Below are 23,700 nucleotides of genomic sequence, written 5' to 3' on the forward strand. Positions count from 1 at the left end.
AAATTAATGTTATACACTATGAATTTGTGTCTGGGCGGCCAATGAGGCAATTTAACATTTATAAAAGTTTTAGGGACAATCAATTCCGACAGCAAATTGAAAATAGACTTTTCGTATGACGTCCCAATCGTAATCGGCTCTATACGTAATCGACTTTATTGGCTAAGCTTTTTATTAACTCAATATGTAAGCCATTCAACCAGCTTCAATCTAGTATTTTGTCATATTGTTTGGTGCCTTTTTAGGCCAGATGGATTATTCTGAAGGAAAGACATCTCTGGAAATTTGTAATCTTGTCCGAGGTTGGATACCCCTCCTTTACTCCTAAAAATGGGAGTTGCTGCTTATGCACACAGCTTTGGTAAACTGCATGCTGTTAAATTTTTACTATTAAGTACGCACCAGTTGGCTACATCAAATACTATATCAAGAAGCCAATTAAGTTCATATATTCAGCGTGTATTTTGATTTGAAATTTCCGCCTATGGCCGTTTTTTTTCGCGTGGTTTAAATTTTAAATACGGTTATGGCATCTGTCCTGTATTCCGCACTGTTTGTGTACTACTGCCACCGTTAGGCAGCGCTATTCCCTTCCATTAATTTGTAGCTTTTCTGGAGGTAGAAAATTGAAATTTTACTTTTCTTTTATTACCATTTAAAAATCAAGACTAGGATGACAAAAATGTGTAATTTTTTTGAAAAATGTGTAATTTTTTTTAAATGTGTCATTTTTGTCGACTGTGTCATTTTTCATTGAAAAATGTGTCATTTTCGTCGATTGTGTCATCATTTCGTCTGAATGTGTCATTGTGTCACGCAACATCAAATTGTGTCATTTTGACACAAAATGTGTCAATTTGGCAGCCATGATTGTGAAGTATGGCACACCTTCTAGGGGTGTCTAAATAGGCTATGTTTATAGTAAAGTAGACGTGATTAGTGTTGTTAGTTGCGTAGTTGCCTACAGCTCTTCAGTTGACAAGTGGCTGGCTAAATGTTTGTTGTTATCTTTTGCAGATTACATCCAAGGGAAGCTACTTTTAAGTGGGTATGGGATTCTCGAAGGCACTCTTGGTTTGGTGCAATAGCGTGCCAAGTCCTAGGTGCTCTTGAGTCTATATTATTTTAGGGCCCTCAATCCTCCCTCGTCTAGGAACCGTATTTCCATTCCAGTTTAGGGGTTCCTCTAAAATGAGGCAGTTTTAGATCTTACTGGGGCAAATCCTTTCATTTGGGTATTCTATTGGTTTTTAGACACAATACTCTGTCTGGCGGGAGAACACGATTCAAAAGACAATTCTCTGTGTGAAGGGAAAAGAGAATCAACAGGCGATTGTCCATGTGAAGGGAGACCAAGAAACCGGTCTGTGAGGATGGAAAAGCCTGGAGCCTAAATGCAAATATATCACAAAATCCCTGTGATTTACCACCTCCAAGTTTTATCTTTGTTGATACATTCGGGGAGTCTGAAGTATGTCATTCTAACAGCTTGATGATTGAAATGACTGAGATGACTGAAATGTATTCTACAACATATTTTGGTACAAGGAATTGGTATGGTCAGGACTGGCCCTTGTTTCTTTAGCAGGCTTTTCCTGCAGAACCGTCCTAAATTTTACAAAAATCTATTTTGTCTCCAGAGGGAGAAGACTTTGTGATTGATGGGCCAATGGGCCTGTACGAGATTGGATGGAAACGATTCTTGTATTTATTTCTTAAGCCCTTAGATGGTGTAAAAGCGAGCCAAGTCCAAGCTACATTTAGTTCTCTTTTGTTTCGTCTTAGAAAGTAATTATTTCTGGATTTATTATCCTTACAGCATAGCCACGTAATTTATTTAGGCTAAAAAGTAAAAGGCAAAGCATTGCACAAGAAATCTGAACAAAGCTAACTCAAATCAATACACACTATTACTGCTTAAGGCGATTGATCTTTCTGCCCTTGAAAAATCAAAAGATACCACCATATTGGAATGCAACTTTCCTCGTACTACTTTGTTTCTACTAAGTCCTTCTAGCTCGAGTCCTTCTTATAGGACTTTTTTCCATTTCTTCTGCTTTTCTACAGTGGCGTAATATCGTCAAAATCCAAACTTGAAGGGGATGGAGGGGCAAAGTCGGAGCCCTTTTTCCAAAATCAAGTGAAAAAGGTGGTAAAAACTAAACAGAAGCCATTTGGTACCAGAGAGGTACTATTTAGTACTCTAAAAGGACTATAAAGTTAGTTCAAAAAAAAAATGATGTATTTCTGTAGATGCTTGAATTTATAGGTTTGCATTAGTTTTGAGACAAAATTTTGGAAGAAACTAAATTTCAGAAGGGGGGGGGGGGCAAAATGATGTTTGAGGAGGGGTAGTTGCCCTTCCCAGCTCCATAGCAAGTTTTGCCCCTACTTTTCTATGGTTAGAACCTTAGAGTTGTTTAATAAGCTTAGATCAAATTCTCCTATAAAACTAGAATTATACTTGAAGGCCATCTATTCTTCAAGACAGTCTTCTGGTAACATTGTTAGTAATAAGATTGAATTATAGAATTAATCAAGTAAATGACAAATGAAAAGGACAAATACTTATAAAAATAAAGTAAGCAATCATTTATCTGATATAGTCTAACTGTTTCGTGTCTGTGTATCTTTCTTAGGTGATTGAAAATTGAGCTTTTGTGTCCATATTTGAAGCAAATTTAATAATGTCTTAATATAACTTGCATGTTTACCATGTAGCATATATGGAGATCCAGTGGCTTTAATTAAGGGAAGGGAATTTTCTCTACAAGATGTTTTTCCTGCATGCCCCCTCTTAGATTCAAAAAAAAAATCTCTTTGTTGTATTATCATTGAAAAAGGGCTTGTTTTTTTCTTTGTATTTTTGTTAAAGAAATTGAAAAGACAACGAGATTCCCCTCCCTGGACTCTGAAGAATAATCTTACGCCCCCTCTCCCCTCCCCCTTAGGCTGTGTTTAGAAATCATTTTTGAGGAAGGTATAGAAAAAAAAACCATCGGAAACTTTTTTAAATGCATTGCGTTATGTTTTAACGAGTACGGATAAAAATATCGGGGATTAGCTCACTGGATCCAGTCTTGTCCCCTAATTTCCATGAATTGACGCTTTTGATCAATACCAGTAATGTCGACTGGTGGATGGACAATTTTTATTGCAAATGAGGGTGTATTTTTGGGTGTTTTTGTAAAAGAAAGTGAAAAAAACAAGAGAATTGTTCTCTCGGGATTTCGAAAAATACTTTTTTCTGTCCCCACCCCCTTAATTGCCGTGAATTAACGTTATCCATCAATGCTGGTTTCGATCATTGTCAGCTAAAGGGCCAAGAGAATAGCGTGCCAAGTCCTAGGTGCTCTTGAGTCTATATTATTTTAGGGCCCTCATTCCTCCCTCGTCTAGGAACCGTATTTCCATTCCTGTTTAGGGGTTCCTCTAAAATGAGGCAGTTTTGAGATCTTACTAGGGCAAATCCTTTCATTTGGGTATTCTATTGGTTTTTAGACACAATACTCTGTCTGGCGGGAGAACACGATTCAAAAGACAATTCTCTGTGTGAAGGTTAAAGAGAATCAACGGGCGATTGTCCATGTGAAGGGAGACCAAGAAACCGGTCTGTGAGGATGGAAAAGCCTGGAGCCTAAATGCAAATATATCACAAAATCCCTGTGATTTACCACCTCCAAGTTTTATCTTTGTTGATACATTCGGGGAGTCTGAAGTATGTCATTCTAACAGCTTGATGATTGAAATGACTGAGATGACTGAAATATATTCTACAACATATTTTGGTACAAGGAATTAGTATGGTCAGGACTGGCCCTTTTTCTTTAGCAGGCTTTTCCTGCAGAACCGTCCTAAATTTTACAGAAATCTATTTTGTCTCCAGAGGGAGAAGACTTTGTGATTGATGGGCCAATGGGCCTGTATATGTATAATTGATAAGGGTTCATGGAAATAAACCAGTACAAATATTTATATAGTCAAAAGGAATATAGAAATCATCAGTATAAAAGAATCGTCCTCCCCCTTGATATTGTTACTTTCGTTGTTTTTGGGGGCTGAAGTCTTTAATTAAGACTTCAGACTTAGCGTAATCTCTTTACGCTAAAGTCTTTAATTGTTTTAAAAATTAGAATTGTGGCAAAGAGTCAAACTTTAGCGTAAAGAGCGAGGGATTGCGGAGGGGAAAACCCGTTTCATATACGGAGTAATTTCTGTTCGTCTTAAGTTTTAATGTCGCTCCTTACTTTCAGTTAAAAAAAACTAGTTTTTTTTAATTTAATTTCTGAACGTTTTTGAATTAATGCATGTTTGATTTTGGCTCTCCTCACATAAACTATTAAAATGAAATTCGCATACTAATTCTCTTTTTGGCTAAATGGCTTTTGATAAATAATGAGTGGGGAAGGAGGCGTAGTTGCCCTCCAATTTTTCGGTTACTTAAAAAGGCAACTAGAACTTTTAATTTTTAACGAACGTTTTTATTAGTAAAAAATATACATAACTTAAGAATTAACTTACGTAAAAACTTTTATATTCTTATATTTTTATTATGTATATGAGGGGTTTTTCCCCTCGTTAATACCTCGCTCTTTATACTGAATCTTAATTTTTGTCCCAATTCTTTAAGAATGACCCCTGAATCAGAAATGCCTTAGAATTAGTAGTTGAAATTACTAGAAATACTTTAGCATAAAGAGCTATGTATTTATCTCCTCCTAAATACCTCGCTCTTTATGCTAAAATATTTTTAGAGCCCCTCATATGCTTAATAATCTCTGTTCGTTTTAAGTTTTAATGCTACTCCTTACTTTCAATTGAAAAAACTTTTTCATGTTTATCTTTTCATTGTGTTTTTTTTTTATAGTAATGCTAGAAAATCCTGCGCCCTTTTCATTGAATTTCTCTTCCCCCATGACATATTCCTCCAAGGAAAGATACTCCCACATAGCTCCCTCCCCTCAACCTTACCCCCCAAACCATAAGAATCCCCTGAAAACGTCTGAACACTTCCCAATAACCATTATTATATGTAAACACTGGTCAAAGTTTGTAACTTGCAGCCCCTCCCCCAGGGACTGTGGGGGAGTAAGTCATCACCAAAGACATATTTATTATGGTTTTCGACTATGTGGAACAAAATGGCTATCTCAAAATTTTGATTTGTTGACTTTTGGAAAAAATGAGCGAGGGAGGGGGCCTAGGTGCCCTCCTATTTTTTTTGTCACTTAAAAAGAACACTAGAACTTTTCATTTCCATTAGAATGAGCCCTCTCGCGAAATTCTAGGACCATTTGGTCGATACGATGACCCTGGGAAAAAGAAAAAAAAAAAAAAACAAACACGCACCCGTGATCTGTCTTCTGGCAAAAAATTCGAAATTCTCCATTTCTCTAGATAGGAGCTTGGAATTTTTGCTATAGAGTTCTCTTATACGCTGAATGCGATGGTGTGATTTTCGTTAAGATTCTATGACTCCCCTCCCGACACACTTTCTTGAGTCCCATGATCTTGAAGAACCTGGGCCCTCTACTAGCTCTTGGCCCTCTACTAGCTCTAACAGGGCAACCTTCAGCCAAAAAGGTAAACCGACGAAATAGGGACGAATACAAGTGATTTTACAAGGACTTCGAATCTTATATTAAATATCAGCAAGTTATATGTGCATATACTCGCCCACCAACAGAGTCCATGTCCCCAGCCGAATATTTTTCTATTTTTTTCTCTGATGAAATGACTGATAAGATTTTATTAGAGACGAATCGCTATGCAATGATGAAGGACAACAAATTCATCGATGTCACAAAACAAAAGATTTACTCTTACTTTTCAATAACTCTCTACATGGGAATAACAAGATTGCCTAGCTACAAGCTCTACTAGGAGAAAGAACTGAACTATACTCTCGTCTCTGGAAAGATGTCCCAAGACCCTTTCACATTGATCCGAAGGTACTTGCACTTCAATGACAACAGTAAGTGCAATCCAAAAACAAATCCTGGACATGATCGTTTGTTCAAGGTGAGGCCCATAGTTAACCTGCTGCAAGTAAATTTGATGAGAAATGAGCCTGAAGAAAGACACAGTATCGATGAATAGATTATCCCATTCAAGGGAAGATCTGTTATGTGGCTGTATCTCCAAAACAAGCCGCACAAGTGGGGGTTCAAAGTATTTGCTCGAGCTGGAAGTAGTGGGAGCATGTATGACATCGAAATTTACCAAGGCCGAGGAACTGTGGAAGCTGGGCCCTTCGGTCTTGGTGGAGATGTTGTTATGAGCTCTTGAGATCCCTGGAACCCAAAGCGGAGCCCAAGATATTTTTCGACAATTGGTTTTCAAGCGTAGACCTTGTCGTTTATCTGAAGGAGATTGGATTTGATTGCGTTGGGACTATTCGTCAGAATCGTCTTTCAGGATGCGAACTGATGGAAGAAAAGGAAATGAAACGGTTTCGCATGGGACACGTCGGCTGGAGAGTTGAAAAGTCGACAGAAGTTTGCTTGGTGCGCTGGTATGATAACAAAGCGGTCACGCTTTTGTCGGACTAGGTTGCAGTTGAGCCCAAGGATACATGTAGACGTTGGGACTCCTCCGAGAAGAAATACGAGGAAATCGAAAGGCCCGCAGTGATCAAAGAGTAAAAAAAGTACATGGGTGGCGTGGACTAGGCTGATATGCTTATTGAGCTCTATCGCTCGAACCTGAAGGCAAGAAAGTGGTATATGCGCATATTGTACTACGTTCTTGACAGTGCAGTAGTCAATACCTGGCTTATTCATCGTCGTCACTGATGGCAGTCAAATGACAAACCAATGCCTCTACTGAAGTTCAAAACCATCATTGCATGCTCTCTCGGATACTCCGACACACCCCGAAGGCGCCCTGGTAGACCATTATCTCTGGAAGCCGAATGTACTCCTCCACGAAAAATATCTACACAGCCTACCCCCCCCCCTACAGACGGGCATCATGACGGGTACAACCATTTTCCTGATTTCAGAAAAGATCGAAAACGCTGCCGAGTTTGTCAGAGGAATACAAAAATCCTGTGTAGCAAGTGCCTTTGAATTGCACTGTGCCTTGTTCCCGAGAGGAACTGCTTTCTCTCCTACCACAGGAGGTGAACTCTTTTTTACTTTTGTAGTAGTTACTAGTTTTGTCTGATGCAAAAATACATGGCATTATTTAAAAAAAATACTCCACTACGGACGGATGTCCTTTTAAAAGGACATGACGGATCTTGAACCCTAAACCAGATACCGAAAATGTTACTCCATATTCGATTTCAGTGATTTTTTTTCATCTAGAAACATCTTTCAAATATTTTTTTTCCTATCGGTTTCATAATTCAGTACTTAAAGGGTTAAGTTTTAATATCGCTCCTTACTTTCAGTAAAAAAAACTTGTTTTTTTTTATTTAATATATACATAAGCCTGGGATCTTGGGTATTTAACTGATGTGATTACAGAACTGAATTTACTCAACATAAGTTTCCAAGCCGAAAATAAGTTTATATGCCAGATGTATTCAGGCTTTGAGGCATTTGAAATGAAACTAACATTATTTATCAAGCATATGGCTGAAAGATAGCTCGATAATTTTCAAAATTACAAAAGTAGTAGAAGAAGCTGATATAAATTCTGTTTCGCAAAATACTAAAATGAAACGTGCATTAATACAACTTCAAATTGAGTTTGAAAACAGGGTTGCAAATTTCAAAAAGTGATATCTACTCACTAAAATTTCAAAAAGTTCGTCATCTATTTCTACCCGTATTTTACAAAGCTCGTCATTTCATTTTCAAATTAATCCGTTTTCTTTTTTTCATTTTGTTATTCGTACCTGTTAACTTTTTTTTTACCGTATTTTATACCCTTCAACGCTTCATTGTCGTTATATTGCAGGATCCCATTTTCCTCGTGTATTTCGATTTTTATTTTTATTTTAATATGAGTTAATTGACTTGGATGAATCCATAGAAAATCGCCTTGAAATATTTGTAAATGATCATTTATATGTTGATGAGATTTTATCATGTCATGTGGGTCGTAGAATGGAAGTAGAACGTCGGTCATTTGCCCTGCGAAGAGGAAGTAAGTATATTAACCTTATTAATGAAGAAAAAAGAAAGATAGTTTATGTGTGGCCGAGTGGAATTGCCATATTACGTCGTCTCATGAGCAAGTTAATGGTTCAGTTTGTTAGTATTTGTAATTATGAAATTGATATGGTTGGTGTGTTTGAAAAAAAAAATTCTGTTGAAACAATTTTGTCGTCTTACCCTTTTCCAGGTTACTGTCTGGCATCAAGGACCCGTCAAAACATGGCTAGAGGTGGGCTAGCATTTATTGTTAAGGAGGAGTTAAAGCACAGGGAGAGAGATGATTTGAGCTTATGGATTGAGGGCAAGGTGGAAATTTTTAGTATTGAATTGGAAATAAATGAGAATTTAAAAGTTATTATTTGCCTGGTTTACCAGCCCTCTGGTTCTTCTCCGCAAGAGTCATTGATTGAGATTGAAAGTTTCACGGATGGACTGGGATGCGTGCATGATATGCAGTGTGTGATAATGGGTGATTTTAATTTTAATCTTTTTAATTGTAATGGTTTTAATTTAGATTTTTTACATTGTATGATTTCGCATAGGTATTTTCCAGTGAATTTGATTCCATAAAGGATTAGTGATAAATCAGCGACATTGATAGACAATATTTTCGTATCTGATGTTTTAATCAATAGTTGCTATTGTGACGTGGCAATATACCCCGCGTCGGATCATTTACCACTGATATGCTCGATACCGAATATATATACTAAGTTAAAGCAGAACAAAGGGGAAACTTTAGTGAGAGAAAGAATAAGGAAAATATTCAAAATTTACTGAAAATGTGAGCGTTATATTGTGGGACAATATTTAGAAGGAAAGGGACGCATGTCTTGCTTTTGAAAAGTTTATGAACGTTCTCGTTGCAATATATGATCAATACTATCCTTTCAAATATGTAAATCATCGGAAAAATGCCAAGAGAAAACCTTGGATCACACAAAAAATAATTGATTTGATTGAAGTGAGAAATAATGCTTACAAGACTTATTTGACTTGTCCATGTGAGCTGAATTTCACAGAGTTTAAACTACTTAGAAACAAAGTAAATCACATGCGATGAAAGCGCATCAAAGAGTTTTACAGTGAAGCTTTGAAAGAAAAACAGGGGGGGTATGAGAGGGACGTGGGATCTAGTGAATAATGTGCTGAAAGAAAAAAGGAATCATAGAGATGAATGTCAGAATCTACTGGTCAAAGATCATGAGATATCCGATGGTCAGTAAATAGCGGATGAAGTTGGTAAAGTTTTTCTCAGAAATTGGAAGTGACATTAAGAGAGATGTTCAAGCTAAAAGTGATTTTCTTTTGGATAATCTTTTTGATGATACAAGAGGCAAAAGACACATATTTGAATTGTATAAGTGCGATGAGAGGGAACTGACGAAAATAATTAAAGATCGGAAATCTAACGCAGCAGGGACAGACGGTCTGAACCTCAAGAGCTGTGAAAAGCGTAATGACTTATGCCATGCCTCGTACTCTTCATTAACTTGTCCTTTGAAACTTGAAAGTTTCCTAGTGAGCTCAAGCAATCGAAAGTAATGCCCCTTTGCAAGGGAGGATGCAAAAAAGACCGAACAAACTATAGACCGATATCGCTATTACCGATTTTATCAAAACTATATGAAAAAGTTGCACATAAACGCCTCTACAGTTACCTGGAGGGACTTGGCATGCTTTCTGAAAGCCATTTTGGATTCTGGAGAGGACATTCAACCTCTGATTTATTACATCACCTGATGGATTTTATAAATGGTGCACTCAAAAAAGGACTTATTCCTGTGATAATTGTGTAGATTTAAGGAAAACGTTCGACACTGTTGATTTCGAAGTTTTGTTAAAGAAGATGTCTGCACTCGGGATTCTTCGTACACAGCTTGAATGGTTCAAGTCGTATTTATTTGGAAGAAGTATGAAATTAGTTTTTGGTGATTTAAGTAGTAAGTTATTTCCTGTGATGTGCGGTGTGCCACAAAGTTCTGTGCTTGAATCACAATTATTTTTGATATATGTGGATACTCTATGTTTCTGTTTATCAGAAGAAGATTGTGCCACGTTTGCCGATGATACAGCGCTTACCATCACTGTGAAGTCTCTTGAAGAGCTGGGAGAAAAGGCGAACCAGACAGTTACTCAACTGCTAACGTTTACATCTGCAAGCTTTTTGTCTGTAACTAAAAGTAAATCAAACTGTTTAATTTTTTGTAGGATAGGTCGAATTGTAAATAATGCTTTCAAATTGATGTTTAATGGTTCGGAAGTGATACAAGTTTTGATTGTAAATATCTTGGTTTTCATTTGGATGTAAATTCTAATTTAAACGGTATTGTGAATTTTTGTCATCGAAAATTGCAAGAGGTGTCGAAATTCTGCGGAGATTTAAAAAATTTTTACCTCAAGTGCTTTGAAAAATATTTAATATGCTTTAATTCATTCTTATATAACGGATGGATGTTCTGTTTATGGATGTAACATTGAGTCAAATTTTAAGAAAGTGCAGGTTATGCAAAATAAAGCTCTTCGTATTTTAGGGGAACGTCTTAATTGTAGTGATACGGTTAGTTGTTTCAAGTCATTTGTTTAAAAACCAGTTTTGTTTAAAAATAGATTGAAAAATTATCTTTTTGAAAGTTAGGTAAAGTTGGAATATCTCTCCCAGTTTTTTAATAAATATTCATAGGTTATTATTATTAGCTGCTAGGGGTGGGAAGGGTAGGAGATGTGTATTATTGTTGATTATTAGTTAAATAAATGTCATGAGCTCCCGCACAGAATAGAATAGAATATCACTTTATTAACAAGCAAGATTTCACAAAATAAAAACTGCCGAACTTGTTGCTTTCTGTCAGGTAGCCTACATTGTATATAAAAAAAACCATAAGCACAAAAGTACAATCTATAAACATAGCCCACGGCGATGAGCCCAACTGGCTTGTCAAATAAAATGAGTAAAATGAATAAAGGTAAGTAACATAAGTAAAAGGAACAAAAATGAGTATAGGAATAGAATAATGTCAATAGAATGTCAGATAAAAATGAAACATCAAAACTAACACATTAACAATATAAATGACACATTAACGTGATGCCTTACAAATTTCATTTATTTATAATTCCAACAAACAAACACAAAGCTCTTTCTGTAGCACTCAGTTCTTGCATTAATAGGATTTAAAACTGGGATTTTTTATGCTTTTGATCGAGGCAAACGGGGCTTTGGAGGGAAAAATGGGCTGGAAGTATACATTGTAAGCGTGGGTTACAACGCACATTATTTCCAAAGTTGGTACAAAGAGTAACACGTCGGGCTGCCAAGGTAGGGAGGTGGAATTCCTTGAGAAGGAAAATGTAAGGTACTTTGCCCTGGCCGTAAATGATTCTCAGGGCTCTCTTCTGGATAACTTCTAGTCTATCGGAATGATCCAAGATAAGCCCGAAATGCCACACCGGGCAAGCATACTCAAGCTTTGGACGGATAAAAGATATATAAAGGCGGAGGATGTGTGTTTTTGGACACGAAAATTTAGCAAATATCTTAAGGAGAGACAGAGATGTACTAGCCTGTTTAACAATAGAGCAAATGTGGGCATCCCATTTCAAATCGCTAGTCAGTGTGACCCCTAAGAGTTTAGTTTTTTGTTACAATTATTTCATTCGGTATTGGGTTACAAATGACGGCTTTGCTTTAAGAAAACTAAATGTCATAATATGAGATTTATGGGAGTTCACTTTCATTTTTGACTGGGCTGCTTCACTTAAAACATCTTCGAGAATTTCCATTGCACTGCTCTTAATATTTTTTTTTCACTTTTCAAGCAATGATATGTCATCCACAAACTTCCATTGATTGGTTGATTCATTAGCAAGATTGTTAATCATTACCAAAAATAGTAAAGGACCTAGAAGCTTACCCTGCGGAACTCCGCAAGAAATAGGGAGTGAATCAGAATAAACATTTTTATACTTAACAACTTGACTCCTATTTGACAGAAAAGATGCAATAATATTGACTAGAAAATAGGGGACATTAAATTCCTTGAGCAATTTTTCAACTAACACATTATGACTAACTAGATCAAAAGCCTTTCGGAGGTCAGTTAAAAGGAGATTGAGCCAGGTATCTGGCTCGTCAAGTAATTTATATACAGTATCGAGGAGACTGACCAGGTAATGTGTTGTTGATAAACCTTTCATGTTTCCGAATTGTTGTTCATCAATAAATACAAGGATTACGTTTTTAAGCCAATCCGCAGCGAAACTCTCAAACAGTTTAGAGAATACTGGTGTTAAGGTAATTGGTCGAACTCCATAAAAATCTAATTTAACACCTTTCTTCTGTATGTGTGTAATGTATCCTTTTTTTCAGCACTTAGGGAATGAACCACTTCTAGTAATTGTATTAAAAATATTTGATAAAGGTTTTGATAACTTATCAGGAAATGCTTTTATTAAATCAATTGGAATGTCAAGGGGGCATATTGAAGTTCTCTTTAGTTTACGTATTTTCACCTCAACATCAGCAGGTTGTAGTACAGAGATATCCTCGTCTGGTGCTGGGGGAATATGACGTCTGGTGCTGGGAGAGCTGGAAGGGTTTGTACAATAGCAGCAAGGTGTTTACTTAATGAGTTAGCTGTAGTTTCAGGGGGTACATCAAGATTTAAGTCAACATTTTTGACTGTTTTACCACTAATTTTCTTTACTGTATTATACCACTGCTTCGGTCGTGCTTTAAAGAGTTCACTTACTTTATTACGATAATACTGGGCTGAAGCTTTCCGAATCTGCTTCTTTAAAGATTTTCTTTGGCGGAACAGTCTTAATTTTTGACAGATTAAACTTTTTATTGCATCATTTATATATGGCTTATCATTAGAATTTTTTTTCTTTTTGACCTCTGAAAAATGAATTAAATAATTATTGATAAGATTTTCTTGGAAAAGTTCGGCTTTCTTATTCGAATAGTTGGTGGCAAATACACCTTTCCATTGCTCTTCTGAAAGCCATGTACCAAAATTAAGTAGACCACTATCAGTTATTGGTCGATACTTAAAAACATCAAATTTATGCTTGCGGATATGATCTTCTATCGGATTTAGCAAAAGCGTAAGATGGTAACCGCCACCAAGTGGGGGGAGAGAATAGGGTTTTTAATAGAATTCATGCATGTTTGTACAAATAATGTCAAGGGAAGTACCACCTTTTGTGGTTGGAATATTAACAATTTGTTTTAAATTAGCTTCCCGACAAAAATGACTTGTATTCAGCTCATTTCCGTCACCGGTAAGTAGGATCCCAGCGTTTGGATGTTTAGACTGGAGGTAATCAAGCGATGGATGGAGTTTTTCCAAGAAATCTTTACGCTGCTCCGATTTTTGGCCGGGGTAGTAATAAAAACGACCAACAATAATATTACTTTATGGGCGTGGGAGAACTTTCGGTTTAACTTTAATCCAAATTATTTCATCATGCTCATTTATTCCTGGAACATTAACTTCCCTTGGCGACAAATTATCACGACAAAAAATCATTACCCCTCCACCCTTTTTACCAAGGTAATGATCAAGTGGACGGAGTTTAATAAACTTATTAAAATGAACCATATTCAGAGCATCCAGGTTTTGGGACTGAACCTCGGTTATACAAATTAAATCTGATGCCAGCTTATTCGCCATAATTTCAAGCTCAATAAGTTTTTCGAAATTAAGGCTTTCTGCATTACTTAGTAACAACCTAGGGAAATGGTAAAGTAGTTTATTATTCTTATGTTTATTGTTATGAGTACTAGAAACACCCGTTTTATCTGGCCAGTGATTAGAAAAAGAAGTACGAGGGTGAGGGGGTACATGAACACTTTCTGGGGTGGCTGGGTTTTATCACATTTTGCAGGGATGGAGGTGTTATGGGTAGACTTAAGATCAATTTTCCTAGTAGTAGGGTGACTAATAAACTGGTTTTGAGGTGGGAGGGGAAGAGGTTCAGTTTTAAAAGTTGGGGGTAAATTCAGCGAGCCCTGGGTAAAAGTTTCCTGGTGTTCAAACGATTCTGCAAGATCAATTTCTTCTAATAACGAAAACCTGTTACTAAGTGGGATGGCTGCTGTGAGTTGCTGTTGTTCAGTGGGAGTGCTGTTTAATGTTGTAAACCAGACTGAGGCACGGGAAGTGGGTTGGGTAGACACGGAGGGGGGGACGAAAAAGTGTGCGAGGGAATTTGGGTGGGTATGTGAAACTCCGGCCTTTGGTACGTGGGAGAAGTCGGACGCGTTCGGGAGAGCTCCAGAGGAACCGAGTTGTAATGACCTTGGTACAGGGGAATGTGAGCTGAAATCATAATCGGAAAGGGTGAGGCCTCCCTCCGAAATCCATCTCCGTTTTTTGTCAAATTGTTAGAACTACCATCGTACCCATGCGAAGGTATAGCTTGTGGCTTAGAGAATAACCTACTAAAAGACTTTGGTATAAAAACATGATACTTGTGACAACTGAAACAACAATCCGACATAAAAACAGAACAAATTGAAACATGGTCAAACGAGCACGAACTCTTATTGCAAGAACCAGTCAGAAAATATTTACAAATATGGAGCCGATTACATCTTTTCCGTGGTTACATTTTGCACGTAAAAAATCCTTACAAACTGATTTCGTTTTTTTATCTATTTTCAATTACACGCTGATCAACATTTTTTTCAGCTAATTCTTCCGTTCCCTTCAATATCAAGATTTGTCTGGCAAGAAAAATCTTCAACACAGGGATTTGGATACGTTAAATTTTCTCTGGTAACATATGAGTAAGGTTCGGTCTGAACTGATACCTCACGTGAGCAGGTGAGTAATTTTCCAGTGGTGGTGTTCAGAGTATAGGATGGGTCGACGGAAGAAAAGGCCTGGCCCTCAGTATGACAAGAAACTTCAAGAGGGGGGAAAGTCACTTCATGTTGTAAATAGGGAGAGGCTAGAGTCGACTTCTGCGAAGAGGGGAGCACCGCTGATTTAAGCTCTTTTAAGATATTAAGCATCCTAGCTCTTGAATTTGGAGAACGAGGGGTGTGAGGTGAAGATAAAACAGGTGAATTAAAAGAATTTACCTGATTGATTGGCATTTTCTTAGAGGAGCAGTCAGGGCAACACCAGCTCTCACTCCAATTAGCTGTATCAATTCTGGCACATTTTTGCGCTCCTGTATCAAACAAGCAATTACACCCTCCACACTTCACAGAGTTTGAAAAGACTCTAAGCCTGCATTTGGGACAAACTAGTCTTTGTCTGACCATTGCTTTTTAAGAGGTTAATGGTCCAGCTGAAAAACTTGGCTCAACAATCAACAACACTAGATCCTCACACGTTGGATGCTAGATGAAGACTGAAAGTACATGGTTCTGCCATTCATGGGAGAGTTGTGTGTGTTTTTGGTAATTGAGTGTAAATAAAATGAATTGAATTGATAGCACACTTAAGACTTAAGTGATACCATACTTAAAATAGATTTTAAGGAAAAAAAACTTGATGGATTTCTATGGAAGTTTGCCCTCTTAATACTACAAGGATTTAAAAAGGTTTACTCAGCAAATAAATACTGTTTGGTAGTACATATATTTTTAAGCAAACTTTTTCAATTCTGAATGTTCGAAAAAGCAAAATCTATTCTCGGTTATTGGATATATCCTATATTTAAACGCAATGGTACGCGTCTCTACTACAGAAATACAAGCTAATGTAAAAAAGAATTTGCAAGTCAAATGCACAAACAAAAATCTCATTGATTGTATTGACTACAATTAATGCCGCAAAAATAAACATTGAGCGTTTTATTTTTAAACCTTATATATTTATATATAAATAGTAGACATACCCTAATTATTATGGTACACCTACAATAATAGACTACAGCGTAGCGATATGTCACCTGAGTGCGGCCCGCGTAATATCTCCAAGTAAAATTTTGGCCCTTTTTACAATAAAAGGTTGCTGACTCATGCTTTGAATTATATAATCTAAGGTTGTAATTAGGTTGAAGTATCTTTCCCTCTCCACCGACCTACCGGTGAAAACCCAAAAAGGCTCCGGAAATTTGTTTCAAAATACCATAAAAGTACTGTCACCTTGGTCTATATATTATTAATTTAAAATCAAATTTTTTCTGAGGGAAGTAAAGAGTGAAGTTGAAACTTAAAACGAACAAAAATTATTACTTTACAGCATATCTAATATAAATCGATAAAAATAGCAAAAATAAACCAACAGGTGATTTTTCCATTTGTTTTTTTAGGATTATAGAAAATTAGCGCTTTATTGAAAACACAAAAGCCAAGTATAAGAAACAAGAATGTTGACTTGGCAGTTAAAAGTAAGTCCGTAGCCTCACAACAAAAAACTAATTTATAAGACTTTTGATAGTTTTACACGAACTGTAATATCAATAACTTTCAGTATACAATTAAGATTACCTTAAAAACTTAGGCATAAAAGAAATATTGTCTTCCTTGAACATCTTCCTTAAACAAACAGTTACAACATATAAGAAAATGAAATCCGCTCTAAGTAAAAGTATGAATAAAAGGTATTTATTCAAGGTTTTCTACAAGATGGGGATCAATATTACCTTAGGCCTATAGAAGACTAATAAGTACAAGAAGTTTTAGTCCATGCAAAAAACACTCCCTCTTCGTCTACCCCGAATCTTACAGCAGTAACATTAGTTACAGGAAATTTTTATTATTTTTATTATTATCACAGCGTAAACAGCTTTTGCTTGTCACTCAAAAACAGTTTTTGATGTTTCATTTAGAAACGGCCGATTAAACATTTTGACTAAATATTCAGGTTTTGCTAAAATTTTAATTGAAAAATAGCGTGCTAGTTCTACAGCAAAATAACTGGTACAATTTCGCAATTATTCTTTCAGTGAACCAATACTGAAATTGTTAGTAAAAAGCGAACGGAAATATATTTTAAAACATTTTTCCACAACAGAAGTTATTTTCAAATAAAAGTAAAAATAGAATCTAAAACTGACAGAAATAAAATGGGATGACTAGTTGTTACCCAAAATCAACAGAAATAGAAAAGAATAATCAACCCAAGCTTAAAACGAACGGATAATCCACAAAGAAGAGATGGGCTACTGCATCTATAAGAGCCAGATGTCATTTGCACTTTACTGAAAACGAAATATATTTAAAATTCTTGCTGTTTCAACATCGTAACACAAAATGAAGTAAAATTCTCCAAGTAAATATCTCCAAGTAAAATTTTGGCCCTTTTTACAATAAAAGGTTGCTGACTCATGCTTTGAATTATATAATCTAAGGTTGTAATTAGGTTGAAGTATCTTTCCCTCTCCACCGACCTACCGGTGAAAAGAATAATCAACCCAAGCTTAAAACGAACGGATAATCCACAAAGAAGAGATGGGCTACTGCATCTATAAGAGCCAGATGTCATTTGCACTTTACTGAAAACGAAATATATTTAAAATTCTTGCTGTTTCAACATCGTAACACAAAATGAAGTAAAATTCATAAGGATTCATAAGGATTGATCAAGATTTACCCATGGGAGGTACTGAAAACAAAGCTAGGACAGCCTCCCCTGAAAAGGGGGTCTTGAGTGTCATTTGTACGTAACACAAAATGAAGTAAAATTTGTTGAGGGCTCTGGGAATCATCGGCTTTGTATTTTAAATAAATAGAAACAAATTTCAAATAAATATAAGGCTATTTTAAATAACTTTGTTTCATTAGTCTTTCTCTTTTTAGAATACCTTATCTTCAGAGGTATATAAAATCAATGGTAGAATTGATTATTGATTCGCCAGTCAAAAATATTTTCTAACGAACTAAACAGATAGCTTCAAAACATAGTATTGCTAAGTCCCAAAATTTTATTTAGGTATCAATTTGCCGTTTGTTGAACTAAATAGAGTCAGAAGGAAAATTTTGAAAAAAAAAATTCAAATAAAATAATAAAATTCACAAATGTAATTATCTAAGAAATATATTTTTCTTTCCAGAAATCTTGATTATTCCCAAACTTTTCTTCTTTTATTGTCTATGTGTTGACACATAAAAACCCTATTCATTAAAAAAACATATGGATTTGGTAAAGTACAAATGACACTCAAGACCCCCTTTTCAGGGGAGGCTGTCCTAGCTTTGTTTTCAGTACCTCCCATGGGTAAATCTTGATCAATCCTTATGATTTTTTCACCTTGTATTATGAAAAATAAAAAACATACTACCCAAAACGCAAATCATTTGAAAGAAAGGGTAATCAAACTCTGCCTAATAGAGGGTTTACAGGGAGCAGTAGCCCTATACTGATTCGTTGTAGCTTCTGTTAGTTGAAAGTTAGCAATTATTATCTCTTTTAATTTTGTATGTTTTAGGATTTATCAATCACATCATACTATTATTTTCATCGTTGATTTGGTTATTCTTTTTAATTATGGCTCGTTTTATGATTCATTTAATTTTTTGTATTAATATCTGCTCGTTTTAGTTTCAAGATCTTATCTTTACTCATTTTAGATGGCTTTTTCGTTATCTTTGAAAACATTATTTTTGGTAGAACATATTTTATAACAAATAGGCATTAAAAAGTTGACGTGGCACCACCAAGATTCAATTAAGCCGCACAGACCCAGACACCGCGCCAGTTTTCTTCTCGGTGGCGAATAGCTGATTCTTATGGGAAATGGCGGCGCGCCAACGGTTGACACCGATTTTTCCGGTTGACGGTTGACAACGGTTGACATCGAGGAATGAGTTTAAAACCAATTCAAAATACCCTAACAGACGGATTGCTCAAATCTGAATAAAAATACAAGTCTTTTAAAGCCCTTTTGAACTTTGAAGGAGCATAATACGTAATAAGACACGCAAATTTGAGGAAACCACAACACAAGCAATAACATTCATAAATATTTATGATGATGTGTCTTTTTTTTAGACTTTTTAGTCTCTTCTTTTCAATGAACGGTAGCTTTTGCTTTCCCCTGTGTTTTTGTTTTGCGATACCCGTCATTGTTTTTAATATAACCTAGTAGCCACTGTATCAGAGCTTTCAACTTTGTGTGTGCGTCATAATAATGAACCAGCTTTTGTTAGTTTTTGTAGGAGAGCACATGTGGTATTGGGACTGAATTCGCTTGAGGGAAGGGGTAGAAATCACAACTGCTAGCAACTTCTTGCAAATACCCTACAGTGTTTAAATTAAACCCAGTTTGGGGACCTCATTTAGGACGAATTTGAACACTGGAAGCTGCACTACTAGCAAATACGAGTTGATGCTGCTTTCTGTCTCCAATGCAACGGTCATAGACGTCGCAATGGGGGAAAGGTAGCAACTTGAACTTTTTAGGATTCGGTGAATCTTGGACCAAAAGCGACCTGAAAAAAAAACGGAATAGCTACAGCGGAATTTAAGAAAATTTTGATAAAATTTTGACACCAACTACAAAATGCGGCAATGAAGGTCCAAAATTCATTAGCGTAATATGTAAATTTCCGCGAATGAGTCTCGCAGCGATGTGTCTAGTTATTAAACACATTTAACGCCAGATCAACATCTTAAATCGCACCACAAATTTAATAAAAAAAGGTGAAGATTAGGTTGAATTTCAGACGATATTTTAATCTTATTCCTCTTTTCTTTCCAAGATCCAAGTTAATTTTCTTGAGAGAATATGGCAAAGTTTGCAAGTTTGTACTTTTGCCAGATCGACCCAATTTCAGCTAAGAAGGAAAATCTACTTCTGACCTTAAGTAAGTTATCCTCTCACCCAATTTACTGCTATTCCATTGTTTTTACATATTTTGTTCCCCAAGCAGAACAGTGATCAATAGAATAAAATAAACAAAATGTGGTATTGACTGAAACAGCTCAAGAATCAGACAGTTCGTGGCAACGAACTGTAATAAGGAGCGCCATGGCTCAATAGTAAACAAAACTTGAAAAAAATGGAATTTTGATACTAAAAGTTACATCACAAGAATTATATTTTAATACTGATTTTAAATATATAAATTTCATCAAGTTTAATCTTACCCATCAAAAGTTACGACCCTAATACAATCTGCTATATTTTAGAAAACAGAAGGAAACACCCCTAAAAGTCATATAATCTTAACGAAAATCACACCATCAGATTCAGCGTATCAAAGAGCCCTACTGTAAAATTTTCAAGCTCCTATCTACAAAAATGTGGAATTTTGTATTGTTTGCCAGAAGACAGATAACGAATGTGTCTTTATTTGTTTGTTTGTTTTTTCTGTGTTTTTTCCCCAGGGGTGATCGCATCAACCAAGTTGTGTAAGAATGTTGCGAGAGGGCCCATTCTAACGGAAATGAAAAGTTCTAGTGCCCTTTTTAAGTGACCAAAAAAATTGGAGGGCACCTAGGCCCCCTCCCACGCTAATTTTTTCCCATAGTCGTCGGATCAAAATTCTGTGACAGCCATTTTATTCAGCATAGCCGTAAAACCTTGTAACTATGTCTTTGGGGATGACTTGCTCCCCCAAAGTCCCCTTGGGAGAGGCTACAAGTTGCAAACTTTGACCAGTGCTTACATATAGTAATGGTTATTGGGAAGTGTACAGACGTTTTCAGGAGGATTTTTTTGTTAGTGAGGGGAGAGATTGATGGAAGGAGGTTATGTGGGGGGAACCTTCCATGAAGGAATTTGTCATGGGGGAAGAAAATTTTAAATAAAGGGGGCGCAGGATTTTCTAGCATTATTAAAAAAAAGAAAAATAAATATGAAAAGGTTTTTTCGACTGAGAGCAACGAGCAGCATTAAAACTTAAAACGAACAGAAATTATTACGCATATGAGGGGTTTACCTCCTCCTGACCCTATCACACTGACCTGACGGTCCAAGAAATGGTATATGCGGATAGCCTAATATTTCCTTGCCTTAGCTGTGTTTGACTTCTACATGGGCAAGAGTGTGAAAACCTGGGTGGACAGCATATGTCCTTGCTGTACTTCAATATGGATATTTGCAGATTCTTAATAGTATCAGGAGTTGTCAATATTCCTCGTTCCAGTCTACCCTCTGTGAGTGTTTCTACAATGTGAAAAGCAAAAAACACAGAAGCAAGCAAGCCGTCTGAATCGGTGCCATGTTGGCCATCCATGTTGGCCATCAACCGGTGCTATGATACTGTTGGTCATCTACTGGAAACTGTCGAAAAGTTACGCTGCCGGTACGAAAAATCTGCAAGGGGTGCAACTAGCCGAATTATCTGCGTTAAGTGTAAGGCCAGGCTGTGTCTGAATGGAGGCAAAAATCGTTTTATGAACTTCCATTTTAAGTGAAATGAATCTTTATTATCTTGAGATGACCATATTGTAACCATCGCTATTTCAGTTCGTGAATTAAATAAATAATTAAAGTTGAAATTCCGTTGAAACTATGCTTACTTTGATATTATTGCAAGGTTTCAGAATTTTTCAAACAGTCTTTCAGCGATTAGGTATGAAAGGGCTAATGCGTGAGTTTGTGAGGTTGCTCAGGTTGTGAGGTTTTTGAGTGCGACTGTGTGGTCGACACTTTGTGATTCTCTTAATTCCAAAAGCCTTGCCGCCTCACGACATACTTGAGTTGCTCGAAAAACACTAACTGATAATCGTTAATCCAAGATTTAAAAAGAGAACAACAACAAATTTTCCGATGAAATACGCTGGAAACTGGAACAAAGGGATGTAATGACCAAGAGAATGACAAATTACGTCTAATAGCGTGAAATAGACCTGAAAAGTGAATGAATTAGAAAAAACTAGCAAAATTATTCTGTATATGAGGGGGCATGCTCCCTCCGGTTTCACGCAAAAGTTTCAAATAAATTCAAAATATTGTTAGTCTAATTAGATGATCATTCGGTTTCAGGAGCCGTTCTTAATGAATTCGGATAGAAGGTCAAACTTCGGCGAAAAAGAAAGGTATCGAAGAAGAGGCAGACCCACTCTTATACAAAAATGACTTCTGTTCTTTTCAAATTTTAATGTTGCTCCTTGCTTTCATTTGAAAAAGAATTCCGATGTAAGTTCTGATCGTTTTCAAACAATTCCAGGAAATCCACCTTCCCTATCCATGGATAATTACACCTCTGCACGAAGAATGTCTCCAAGGATAGTTTTTCTCGCATAAAACTACCCCTTGGATATCCCTCCAGGCAATTCGAGTCTCGCTTAAAATTACCCTCCCCCCAAGAATTTTTTTGGAATCCCGACCTGGAAGGTTTTCCTTAGCCTACTTTCATCTGAAAAATACTTGTTTTTTGGTTCATTAGCTAAAACAGCTTCTTCAACAAGTTAAGTTTACCAAAGAAAAGTAAAGAACTCTATTAGACCAAAAATGAAAAAAAAAGGAATCAAATAATCTACCAAGCGCAAAACTACCACAAATCAGCATCGACAAATAAATGAAACTCAAAACGAACGGAACTTAAACTAAATAACCGAGTCAAACTCAAAACGAGCTGAGATTAACACGATAGGGAGCAGAGCCCCCAATCCTCCCAAAGACTAGATTATTTGCAGTTTACTGAGAAAAATACAAATGAAAGTGCATTGTCAGTTTGATATACTTATGGTGATATTTATTTCTTAAGATGTTAATAATTTCTGATTTACTAAAGTTGCAAAAGTGAAAATATAAAAAAAAATTCTGTAAAGTGCAAATTATATTATGGCCTTGATATTCTTGCCAGGGTCATGTGTTAACCCTAAAGGCATTTTTATATTTTCTTGGACTATTTTGAACAAAATATCTATCTCATAATTTCAATCAAAAATGTGTTTTGTGAAAAGAGCGGTTGTCGAGAATGAAAGGGGGGTAAATGCAGGTAGGGGCTCATAACCAGGCTCTAGTAGTTTGTATCAACCCCAAAAGCCTTTTTAGATGATCTTTGGACTATTCTGAATGAAATGACTGCCTCAAAATGTCTATTGGATGCATTTTGGGAAAACACGACATGTTTGTCCAAAGGGAAAGCTGCCCTCTGATCACTTTGACTATTAAAAAATGCACTAGAAATTCTGATTACCAGTCCAATGAGTTCCTTCCGAACCATATACTGCCAACCTTTCCATAACAACCTTATATACCCCCAGGGCATAACTTACAACCCTTGCCCTGAAAGCAGCATGGGTCTCAATGCTCCTCAAAGACATGATTTCCGCACCCTATAACTACATTGAACACAATTACTATATTCAAATATCCCTATATTTTCAGATACTAGTTAAATTAAAAAAAAGCGTTATGTTGGATATTTAACCCCTTTAAAAGATGCGAGCCCATATCACACTCAAGAATTTAAAGCTAAAAATGCTTTCAAAAACTGTCAAAGGTATAGATTGATGAATGTGGTGAAATTCAGGCTTGTGGGATAGATGGTTTTGATGAATGTGGTGAAATTCCGGCTTACGAGATAAATTGTTGTAGGGTAGTGATTTTTTGGAGCCTTTTGATTGGGCTGTCAAATGAAGTGTTTAGGATTTGGAAAGACGGGTCAAACAGGAAATACCATAGAATTGAAACACCAATCTATATTGATTGGATGTCTCTGGGGAAATGAAGA

The 23,700-nt window shown here is 36.3% G+C and overlaps 2 protein-coding genes across 4 annotated transcripts in view; both read right to left on the minus strand.

The window, feature by feature from the left end:
• LOC136030848 (EARP-interacting protein homolog) overlaps nucleotides 1-1,231 on the minus strand; it is a 34,815-nt gene extending 33,584 nt beyond the window's left edge. Inside the window, exon 1 of the mRNA XM_065709893.1 lies at nucleotides 1,214-1,231. Within this exon, the coding sequence (XP_065565965.1) occupies nucleotides 1,214-1,231 (18 nt within the window). The remainder of the gene's footprint in view (nucleotides 1-1,213) is intronic.
• The window catches only part of LOC136030854 (EARP-interacting protein homolog), a 171,302-nt gene that overhangs the window by 85,288 nt on the left and 62,314 nt on the right, over nucleotides 1-23,700 (minus strand). Inside the window, exon 7 of one of the 3 annotated variants that reach the window (XM_065709907.1) lies at nucleotides 13,289-19,503. The exons of 1 other annotated variant lie outside the window; for it this stretch is intronic. In XM_065709907.1, the coding sequence (XP_065565979.1) occupies nucleotides 19,347-19,503 (157 nt within the window). In that variant the 3' untranslated portion in view covers nucleotides 13,289-19,346. Of the gene's footprint in view, nucleotides 1-13,288; nucleotides 19,504-23,700 lie in introns of those variants that run through there. One more of the 3 variants, XM_065709908.1, reaches the window with a different exon arrangement.

This window comes from Artemia franciscana, chromosome 9 (genome assembly GCF_032884065.1).
Source record: "Artemia franciscana chromosome 9, ASM3288406v1, whole genome shotgun sequence".
Classification (NCBI taxonomy): Eukaryota; Metazoa; Arthropoda; class Branchiopoda; order Anostraca; family Artemiidae; genus Artemia; species Artemia franciscana.